General features: G+C 41.2%; 1 protein-coding gene across 1 annotated transcript in view; it reads left to right on the top strand.

The window, feature by feature from the left end:
- The first annotated feature begins 3,808 nt into the window (after nucleotides 1–3,808).
- The window catches only part of GAK (cyclin G associated kinase), a 67,855-nt gene continuing 59,823 nt past the window's right edge, over nucleotides 3,809–11,840 (top strand). Inside the window, exons 1-2 of the mRNA XM_042866223.1 lie at nucleotides 3,809–4,100; nucleotides 10,468–10,529. Coding sequence (XP_042722157.1) covers nucleotides 3,959–4,100; nucleotides 10,468–10,529 — 204 coding nt within the window. The 5' untranslated portion in view covers nucleotides 3,809–3,958. The remainder of the gene's footprint in view (nucleotides 4,101–10,467; nucleotides 10,530–11,840) is intronic.

Here is an 11,840-nt window from a genome sequence, read left to right as displayed (position 1 = left end):
TACATATCTAATCTCCAGAGCTTCTATCTAAATATTTTAACAGATTTTCTAATAACTATTTATCATGGGGTAGCTAATTTGCCCAGTGTAAAGTTTTCCTCAAGAACAGTAAAAGATGTGTGCTTTGTTGTGCTTAATACAATACCAGAGATGAAGCAATTTCTCCACAAAATCAATGAACATCTTTTCAAATGTTCCCATTATCATTCTAGAAATGAATTACTTAAACTGTGGCTTCAGAAATGAAAAATGATGCCCAGAGCAGACATGAGCAGCAAGATTGCTGAAAATTTAGCTAAATTAAAATGTTGCCTATATAGAGGGATCAATCAAAATATTTGTATCTCCAAATGTTGCAAGTGCTGCTTTATTATACACGTTAATTTAATGTCAAATAAGCAGGCTCTTCTTTGAAATGCATGGCTACAATATGTTATGTAAATCTCTCAAAATACAGTGGCTCATAATCTATGTAAGAAATAAACCATAATCACACACCAGAGTGAAACACATGACAGTGTAACTGCTGCATGGATATTCTGATAATAAAGTTACATGTATGAAAGAAACATGTTATTGTAAAATTATTTGAGTATAACATAGAGTATAACATGTAGAGGTATTAGTTGCAGTTCTAGGGAAAAAATAAATCAAATAATGAATTTAGATATCCACTTCCAAAATCTAATGGCTTTTATGAGAGTCCCTGAGGCAGAATTAAGCCTAAAGCTTTCAAAAAGGCATAGTTTCACTCAAACTTAGACAAGCCAACTACAGAACAAAACAGAAGTGCCAGCCCAGCTATGAAAGTGCCTGTCTTTCTCATCTCAGAAGAGATGAAGTGTTTCTGCAGGCGAAATGCAGACATTAATACTAAGAAAGGTCAAAACCTGTTCTGTTTGCTTTGTGTCAGAATTAGCTTAATGACTCATGCTTTCAGAGTATTTCATGAGAGCTACTGCATCAAAAAATACAAGCTGAGCTCAGCCTAATAAATCTTATCTAGGTCCATGCAGACATTATGTATCTCATTTTGCTAGCTGTATTTCTTTTAAATGCTACAGAAAGATGCAAAATGGAATGCTTATTCATTACTCTTTAATTCATTTAATTCCTAATGAGCTGAAAGCAATTACTGATATGGAAATAAAAGTGCATATCATTACTAAATGCTAGTAAACAGAACAAACTTGTCATTTAATAATACCTCAATTTATAGCTCTCCACTGCCTTGACCTTACGATAGGTCAAAAAGGAAATCTCTTCTTTACTACCTTCCCCATCCAAGACTTTTGGTCTAAGTACTCTTGGCTTCTTCTGGGTGAGGCTGTAGAAGGAAGAGGAGTGGATGAGAATAAAAATAGGAAGACAAGAGCATAACTTTCTCATCAGGATCTCAACAGTCCTGTAGCAGTCCGTTCTGTTTGTCAGAACTGGCATGCAAGTTAGCCTTGTTTTCTTCTGCTTTCCAGGATGCCAACATAAAAACAGGTAGGCCTTACTGCCTTTATCAACTTTCAACGAAAACATCCAGAAGACTCTCAAGATGTGTAAATAACAAATGAGATGTTAATCTTTTTGGCCAAGTACTGTTAAAATTGAAGTATTACACATTATACCAAAAAAAAAAAAAAAAAAAAAAAAAAAAAAAAAAAAAAAAGCTTAACTTCATTACTGCAGAGATTTTTTGAAACAGTTGCACATATTCCAAACCCTGTCCTACTTCGCAGTCTGCTTGTCAACTCAGCTGAATAAAGATGGGAAGTGAGATATTACACTGTCATTCTTTCCAACTTTTGTCCAGGAAAACCTTAACTAAGACAAACCTCTCTTAGCATATCTGTAGTAGCTGGGGATGTGAAATCTATCCTGACTTTTCCAAGTGTAGCATTCTTGCTTCTTATCCTACTTTTTTTTTTTTTTTTTTTTCCTTATAATTCCTTTACTTGCAAAATGGTTACTTTCCTGCAATCTTTCTTATAACGAATTCCCAATGGAATCTGTCATGTAATGTAGATGTCATGCTTGGTGCCTATTTGCATGCAATTTTTTCACTGAAATTTTGAGTTGTTTACTTCTTGTGCTAAGATCCTTTCTCAATAGCCACATCAAATTACTTTTCTAGATGATGTAGTACAAAATGAAAGTTTAAATAAAATCAATTTGCTATTTTTTATACTTCAAAGATGCACATACATACTGACAGGGAACCAAGACTTATGCAAGATTCTAAGGGTATTTCAAACAGGCATGAGCCTGTACTGCTGCTGAAAGAGATACGTCTGCTGTTTTGTCAGTGGTTTCTTCAAGTTTTTTGAGCTGTGTCTTTTGTGCTGGGGTGAACATGACACTTAGTTGAGAATCCATCAGGAACTGTTAAAGAGAGTTGGCAGAAGAAGAAAAAAGAAAGGAGGTCACTAGCCTGGGTCATTCAGTCTGTTACTGAAGATAAGGAAGAAGTCTCAATTTTCATTTAAGCTAAAGTCTAAACTCCAGTTGTTTCATGTTCCCCTTTTGATGCAGTTCTTCTTCTGGGAATCAGAAAGATGCTAACAAAATCCAAACCTTTATGTGCAGAAGAATTGAATCTCTGGTTCCTCACAAAGATCCTGTTCCTTTTCCAGTGGGGGCCTTATGTGAATGATTCTTAAAAGAGGAATGTGCAGGTTAAGTTAGGACAAGGGCAAAATTTGTTGAACGGCATGGTGTAGTAAGCCTATCTAACAGTGTCTGCTAGTCTCAAATAATTCTAGCCTTTGCCTGAAAAACAAATCTGAAGAAGTCAAAAACAAAAACAGGCTGAAGGTAGGATGCTCCTGATGTCAATACAGAGTCTGCTGTTCTCTAAGTGCTGATAGTGGTATGGCTTATAACAGTAAAAGACATTGTTTACCTAGAGGTCGAATCAAAAACAGCAGCTGACTTCTGTTACAAATAGAAGGAAGTTCTCCATATAATCCAACTTTAATAAACATTATTTTTTCTTTCGTAAAAGGCAAAAAACATTGCAATCTCACTGCACATCTGCTACTGCTTAAGACCACACTTCTTGATTACTAAGGCATTACAGCTCAGTGAAGGAAGCACAGCATTACAGCCATGCAGCTGTACTTTACCCATAAGTGCAAATTAAAGGCATGGAACTACATCGGGGAAAGTCGGGTGGGGGTCAGGGAAAGGGTCTGCACCGGTGGGTGGTGGGCATGGAACGGGCTGCACAAGGCAGTGGCAGCGGCCCTGAGCTCAGTGAATTCAAGGCGCATTTGGGCACTGCTCTCAGATGTAGGGTTTGAGTTTTGGGTGGCACTGTGCGGAGCCAGGGGCTGCAAACAGTGGTCGTTATGGGTTCCTTCCAACTTGGGTTGCTCTATGGTTCTATGATTCCTATGTGAAGAACAGCAAGTCGTCAGTTTGTGGAGGCTGACTGAGAAATACCACTTTATTACTCATCATCAACACGGGACAGAACCAGCACAGCTATCTGAGCCCCCAAGGAACTTGATGACGACTGTGACTGCATCAGCGATAGCTATTGAAGGCAGCAGACAGGAAGTGAGGACAGGACTTTCGGAGGAGACATTGTGGCTTCCAGCGCTCCTCCCACTAGCAAGCAGTCTCACTGCACGGACCTTAAACCCAACCGCCGCAAAGGGCGGCAAAGCGATCTTCCCCGGGGGGGGGGCGTGGCTTTTACAGAAGGGGCGCGGGTTCCAGAGAGAGGGCGTGTCCGACCGCACGGCGCGCCGGGCCGAGGGGCGGCAGGAGGGAGGTGGCGGCGTGAGGTCAAAAGTGACGTAGCGTTCCCGGAAGCAGACCGGAGCTGAGGGTACGGTGGCTGAGGAGGCCGTCCCACGCCGCGGTCGGTAGCTCGGCGGAGCCCCCCGCACCCACCTCTCTCCTCCCTACTTCTTCTCCCTCCGTGCTGCCCGGGCAGCGCGGGCCGAAGCCAGGTGGAGCCATGTCGCTTCTCCAGTCCGCCCTGGACTTCCTGGCGGGCCCCGGCACCCTGGGGGCCGCCAGCCGCGATCAGAACGACTTCGTAGGGCAGACAGTGGAGATGGGCGAGATGAAGCTGCGCATCAGGCGGATCATCGCGGAGGGTAAGGCCGGGACGCGATGGCGGCGGCCGGGCGGGGCCGCGCTGCGCTGCGCTGCGGGAGGCCTTCCCGCGGGCCGCTGCCCCCAGCTGCGGGGCCAGCCGCGGGCGGGCGGTGCTCGGCAGCGGCTGGCTGGGGCGGGGGGCTGCCGGTGCCGTCGTTTCCTCGTGCCTTGTGGAGCCAGCGCCTTGTCACGGTACTGGATTGAAAGCGCAGGACCTGAGCTGGGAAGGACGCACGGGGATCCGCACTGTCGACTCCGCACTGTACCCCCCCCAGAATCCAACCCTATGAACGGTGTCCAAATGCCCCCTGAGCACCAGCAACTCGGGGCCGTGCCCGCTGCCCCGTGCAGCCCATTCCATGCCCACCACCCTCCGGTGCAGATCCTTTCCCTGACTGCCACCCTACCTAACCCTGGCAGGGGTGATGTGGTTGCCCAGTGGGGGTGGTGGAGTCATTATCTGTGGAGTTGTTCAAGAATCACATAGTTGTGATCACAGAATGGCCCGGGTTGGAAGCGACCTCAAAGATCAGGAATCTCAAACCGCCCTGACACCAGCAGGGCCACCAACCTCTGCATGTAACACCAGACCAGGCTGCCCGAGGCCCCATCCAACCTGGCAGTGAACACTTACGGGGATGGGGCATCCACAGCCTCTCTGAGCAGGCTATTCCAGCACCTCACTACTCACATAGTAAAGAGCTTCCCCCTGAATGATCCGTAGGGATATGGTGTGGTGGCCAACGATGTGGACAGCTGGACTAGGTAATCTTGGAGGTCTTTTCCAACCTTGATGATTCCATAAGCTTGTAAAACTGCATTAGTGATTTCTGACCAGCTGGCTGGCCTCAAAGACCATTGTGTTATTGCAGTGTGAAATGTGAGGTTTTGGTAATCTTTGCTACACAGAATGCAGGACACATCGCTTAGGACCCTGTGGTCAGGGAGGAAATGAAAGCATGTAACTTCTGAAAGAGAATTTCTGCAGTCAAAAGTGGAAGGCTTGGAATTTCCTTGAATGCAGATGTATCAGCAGTCTCAAGGTTTTGCCAACAAGAAGGGAGTAGAAGTACAGGAAAGTCTGCAGACACAACTACCCCGCACTGGGCTTCTTTGGGGCAGTTTTCACTTTCAGTGAAAATTTTCGGATAGACATTGTAGCACACTGCTTGGTAGCCTATTCTGAGATAGATACAGTGTTTGGTGTGTGTGTGTGCGCGCGCGCGATAATTAGATTTTAGTAGAAATTAGGATCATATGCTTATTTTCAGAGGAATTTTTTTTGTCTTCAACCAGAAGGAACGTTGGAGGCTTGTCTTGAGATGAAAAATGGGAAATTTGTTATTATTTATACATAATTCATGAACTTTGCCCATTATGTTGCTGTTTTTTTAGGATTGAGCAAAGGAACAGCAAAGGAAAAGCTGGCCAGGCAGGTACTGTCAAGAGAAATATTTAATTCTTGGTTCTGAAGCAAGTATTTCGTACTTGAGCAGCAGCTCACCTTCTAAAATGTTGGAGTAGAGATGCCGGTTAGATGATTTCAAGCATATAGAGATGTGCTTTAAGTCTAACCCTCATAACATGCGTTGTCACCAGTTTCTGGTGTTCCTTATTTGCCTTGGTATTAAAGGTTTTACTTTCCCTTTCACTGACTGAAACCACTCTTAACAGCTTGTGTGTGCTAAGAGGTAAGACTTTCTACCCAACACAGCGGTGCTAAAACAATCTTTTGGTATATTCAGTATTCATGCAACTGCAGATTGCAATAGTGAACTTGTGCTGACACCTGGAAGTCTTCTGGGGACAATTTGTGTGTGTCAGCTGTTGCAAGAGTCTTGCTTTGTTAATCACTTTCTCAAAACAAACAACCAGCAATAACCAACATAAAAACAAAGGAAGAAAAACCATCACGCACAAAAAAAACTCAGCGATTTTTCAGTAGGAAACTTACATGTGGTGGAATAAATGTTCCATTCTCTTCTGCTGTTTTTAGAGTTAGATCAGGAATGTTTGTGTATTGGATTTAGTATGATTTGTTGCAGAAATTGAACTTTTCAACTCACCCTGAGCCTTGGGCTTGATGATTTCTCAGAAATGCATATCTGTGGCTTAAGAGCAGCCCCTCCAGTGCTAAACACATTGAAAGTCTTTTTCTTTTAAATGAGTTTTCATGGCAGATTCCACAGCGGAAATTCAAGTGGGGCTTTCAGAATTTACATTTCAAATCTGCAGTGAAATGTATCTGGATAGGAGATGTGTGGAGATGACCTTTTCTGTAAGGCAGTACAATTTCCTTTGCTTTTAGTTGGTGTGAGTGGAGCCTGTGGGTTAGCATTATGGAATACAATGTGGCAGGGGTTAATTTGGCTGTTCTTGCACCTTGCAGCTCTTTCCAGCTGCTCTTTCCAGTGTCTGTCTGCACTGGTGTAAATGTATGTGCACCCACACTGTAAACCAAGACACTAGTTACACAGTTCACGTAAGTGTGCTTCCCTCACTGTTATGCAGAAATGCTGCAGCAGGAGTGGGTCTGAGCCCATGGTATGTGCTGCCACAGCTTCTCTGGGCAGCCTGTGCCACTGCCTCGCTGGCTGGTGAGTTGAAGCTTCTGCTTTGCATCTATGAGCCTATCCATTTTCTGCTCAAACTCAGTGTCTCCTGTGACATTGTCCAGGCTGTTTCTGTGACTAGGTTTGGAATCTCCACTTGCTCTTACTTCAACCACACCATGATTTTCACCTTGAGGGAGGTAGGTCAGTCGGTATCTTTGTCATCCTCCCTGTTAAAATGATCCAGAGCAGAAGACTTTCTTCAATCCTTAGGTTAGTAGCAGATTGATGATTTATTTCACAATCTATATTAAAGTTAATAATCTTCATAAATAAAAATAATCTTTATAAATTTCCATCGCTGTTACTAGCTCCACACTGTGTACTTGAGTTGCTCTTTATTTCATTTCAGCTACCGATCTTCTCTTGCTCGGAATCACCTTTGCTCTCTTCTGCTTCTTCCCTCATGTTTTCCTTCATGGCATCTCTCAGATCAGACATTTGCTTTTAATAGTAAACTAACTTGAAGGAACTGGTTAGCCTCTATGTTTTCTACTTCAACATTTCAATAGTTAATTGTGGCTAAGTAATTTTAGAGGAAGTGAGTCAGTGCCTTTACGTTTACTCTCTTCTTGCCCTTCATGTACTTCTGGTTTCAGTGCTTGTTATGGTTCTTTGGGGTCTGCCAGTTAAGTCTCATACTGCCATGAAATTCTACTTAACTAAATATTGATTACATGGCTAGTTGGTTACTTTGACTAATATGGTAGTATCTTTTTTGCTTTCATGTGGGCTACATCTTTCATATGCCCACGCATCACTCACCAGTCTCAGTATTTTGTACTTGTTTTTGTCACTGCATGAACATCTGTTCTTACCAGGCAGTCTGGATGCATGAAGTCCAATTACATGTGGCAGATGTCTTCTGATGCTTTCTGTTGACTTTGAGTTTTACTGTGTTAAGTGTCCTTCTCCTTTGTTCAGGAATGCTTAACTTCCTGTATCATTCTGTACGAGATAGCTGAGGAACTCAGGCTGTTGTGGCTGGTTCAGCTATCAATACACCTGCATATTTGACCTTGTAAGAGTGGTTGGGAATAGGTGATTGGAGCAGGCTAAACGGTAGTCCTCAGAAATTAGTGTCTTATTTCTCAATCCTGAAAGTTGGCATATTTGTGTAGTAACACTGCAAGTTTGTTTTCTAAATGCTGGGTGTTGCTGGCTGTCCATTTTCCCTGTCTAGGACAAAGAATCACTTACAGTAAGCCTTATGCTTGTTTGCTTGTTAATAGTGACATTCAATGGTGATGAATAGGGAAATTTTGTTGTCTCCACCTGTCCTGTAGGAATAATAAAACCTGCTCACTGAGCTGTCAAAATATTAATTGAGAAACTGTCAATGTCAGACCATCAGTGAATTACAGGAACTTGTTTTGGTGTCATTCCTTTATTCTGTCCAGGAATGCTACTGCAAGGAGAGGGTAAATTAAATTGGCTTCAGTATTGTATTAGTATTATTCATTATAACTGAAGAGGGAGAGGCACACTTGCTCTGTGCTGAATGAGTACGTAATAAAATACCTTTACTTTTTAGAGCGTGTATCTGAAAGATGGGATGACAATTTAATAGTTAATGTAAGATGTTGACAAAACTGCTTATGTACTTAAAAATTATGCACTGTTTAAATATATCTTATTCCTTCAGTATTTCTAGTGAGTTTATTTTGTAAAAGCAGTTTGTGGAGAGTGTGATGGGGTAGCAGAAACAGTTACAAGAGTTCATAAATTGTTTCCTATTTTGTTGATGAAGTAAAAATATATCAAGTGTAGAGAACTTCAAGTTGCTTTCTAGCAGTAAGCAGAAGCTTGAGTTGATGCACTAAACGTAAACTGATATTTTTCAGTGTCTCCTAAGTTTGTACCAATAAATTTCTGCAAGTTTTATGTTAAGTAATTAGGCAGTGCTTCTAAGGGCTCTCACAGTGTGTTAAAGATCAATTAGCAAATTCACTAGTAATTCCAATTGCCTCTCAGTGCATAATAAAATCTTCCTAGGAGTATTTCATTAGCAGTGAAATGTTAACTTGAGAACTGCTGTCTTGTTTTATGGGTTAAATAATAAATTATCAAAGTGTTCTTTTTCATCTTGTAATTTTTCTGGAGCAGAGATCACAGTACGGGAAAATTAATCTTTAAGTAAATTAGAGTCTTTTTCTTCTGTGAGATAAATCATATACAAAATAGTCCTCTATCAGTGTTTTGGTGTCTTTTTTAAAAATACTTTGACTTACCATGCTGAAGATAAGTGTATCCCAACTTAGTAATCTAAAATATCTGTTTTTCAGCATTGAATTTCTGGAGTTAATAGAATAAAACCAGAAAAATGCTGAAGTATGTGTGTGGAAAACTAAGTTCTGTAGGGCTAATGGTACTTCCGTATAAGAGGTCTGTGGGTTGTGAATAGAACAAGGGTATGGAGGCCATGCTGCTGGGGCATGGTGACTGGTGCTCATGTGTGCACTGATTGTTACTGGTGCTTGCAGCTCACTTGGAGCTTTGGTCTTTGAACATGGGTCATACCTCTCAAGCATGAGAAGGGATTTGATTAGGAAGTCTAATCAAAAGTTGTGGCTTCTCAACACTTGAGTTTCATTCTGAGGATGACCAGGTTATCTTGCTTGCTTTGCCAGTGCTGTGAAGTCTGTTATTGATAGTTATAGCTGATCAGTGCCATGCAGAATTGTGGTTTTCTTGCAAATGTTCCTATTCAAAAAGGAGCAATATTGTTTCAGATAGCTGTCTGAAGAATACTCTCTGTGGTGTTGTGTACTTCCATCTGTGGTATACAGATGGTGTGCTTTATCCCCTGCACCCATATGGAGGTGCGTGTTTGTAATTGTTAACCAGAACACTCGTACTGGGGGCATTAGGAATGCTGGCACTACTACTACAGAATGCAGCAAAACTGCTGTTAGAAAATGAATTGAAGGAAATGGTAAACACAATACAAACATGAGTGGTGTATGGCAGGACTGACTCTAGCAAGGGCTGCTGTCATCTCAGGTATCACTGATGATCTGACTCTTCTGTAGTGTGTTGCTTTTTCTGTTTGTTATTGGGATGTTTTGTTTTTGCTGGTTCTATATGGAATCTCTTTAAAGAAAACACGATATCTAGATGCCTGTCATTCATGCAGATCCTGCTGTTGATGTTAGTGGCAAGGTAACAGGAAATGTGTGGGTGGTGACATCCATGTGACACTTTCTGAGGTTCTTCTTTAAAAGCCTTTATCTCACTGAATTGCACAAATAACTCTGGCCTCGTATGAGTCTACCTCATGGACAGAGAAAAAGTAATGACCAGTACTATGACTGTACCAATTTATATCCCACATCTTTTAAAAAGTATCTTGTAAAATTTTCTCCTTTCATTGTTGCCTTTCTATGGAAAGGCTAACAGAAACCAAACAAAAAACACTTCCACAAACAGTTGTTTAGTGAAAATTTTTAAATTTGAATTGAATCTTGGTTTTATATATGCATGCTTTAAAAAAAAATAAAGATCTACATATGCAGACTGACAAAATAGAGGACAGTAACCAAATTGGTGTGGCTTTGACATGTGCAAAAGAAAGCAAGTACTGCCAAGAATATTTCAGCTGTGATATGTAGTTTACATATACTGTTGGTACCAAACAATGTGTTTATTTCTTAGATTCAAAAGAGCTTCTATTTCCGTGTGTTGTGTCTGTTCAAATAAAAAATTGGCTTACCTGAGAGCTGAAAATCAATGACTTAGTGTTGTTGTCTTGCAGGTGGTTTTGCGTTTGTCTATGAAGCTCAAGATCTTGGAAGTGGCAAAGATTACGCTTTAAAGGTAAAGTGAATTTGCTTCACTGCAGGTTTGCAAAGTCTGTCTTTGCTTAATGCTTTATAATGACTGCTGATTCTTGACGTAGTCTGTTGAAGAAGTCATTTGGAAAAACCCAGGATGAAACCTAGTGCTGTTTGCTCTGCAGTGTACCCATATTTAGAAACATCATTGCTCGTAGGACCTTGCATTTTTATGCTGAAATACCAATGACAAGAATTGATCTATTAAGTAGTAGTGCTGCTTATCTCAATTTATTCTAGATGTTCATGGCTCTGCTTTTGAGGATTCGGTTGCATAGTTAGAAAGGATCTTGCCTAGTTGCCTAGTGGAAGATACTAGAATATTTTCATATTAAAATACTGAAAATGGTTTAGACCTCCACATTTTGATCTATTCATTGAATTTTGAACTGAATGTTTCTCAGATTCATCTGGATTCTCAAGTTCTGAAGGCCTAGAATAATGTGATAGCTTAAAAACAAGTATTATGGAGAGAACAATAAAGTAAAGCCGTTTACCTTATTATCATACATTTTTTTAAAAACAGAGTAGTTGTTTGTGATTACTACAAAATGGTCTGGAATGGTCTAGCTAAATAAAAAAAAAGGATGTCTTGGGGAGAAGAGGAAAAAAAGTAGTATAAGAGGTGAGAGTAGTAAGTTGGCATTACATCACTAAGAAGAATTTGCTCCATTTTTGTACCGCATCCTAGAATAACAAAATTTGTGACCATAAGCATGCAATTTGGCTTCAGTAACATATTTTGTTACTGCAGTACATGTGCAGTTTGTGTGTTCAAAATGTCATATAGAAATAGTCCCCCATTTAAATATAATGAAATCCATTGAACGACTTTGGTTGGAAAGGGCCTTAAGGATGATGGAGTTCCAACTTTCCAGTAGGCAGGGATGCCAGCTACTAGATCGTGATGCCTGTGGTGCTATCCAGTCTGGCCTTGAATGCCTCCAGGGCTGGGGTGTTCACAACTTATTTGGGCAGCATGTTTCACTTTCTCAGGACTCTTTTAGGAAAAAAAGTTTTCCTAACATCTAAACTTCCCCTCTTCTAATGCAAAGCCATTCTTTGTTCTATTGTTATCACTGTTCCCATATGAAAGGTTGATATGTCTCCTGCTTATAAGCTGCCTTCAAGTACTGTCTCAAAAGGCTGTAATGATGTCTCCCCAGAGCCTTCGTTTCTCCCAGCTAAACAAGCTCATCTCCCACAGTCTCTCTTGCGTAAGAGTGCTGCTCCAGCCCCCTGGTCATCTTTGTGGCCCTTCTCTGAACCTGAATAACTCTATATCTGTTTTATT

This window comes from Lagopus leucura, unplaced genomic scaffold, assembly GCF_019238085.1.
Source record: "Lagopus leucura isolate 7727_CA_CO unplaced genomic scaffold, USGS_WTPT01 Super-Scaffold_810, whole genome shotgun sequence".
Taxonomy (NCBI): Eukaryota; Metazoa; Chordata; class Aves; order Galliformes; family Phasianidae; genus Lagopus; species Lagopus leucura.
The sequence above is the reverse complement of the archived record's forward strand: the minus strand, read 5'-3'. Positions and strand labels throughout refer to the sequence as shown.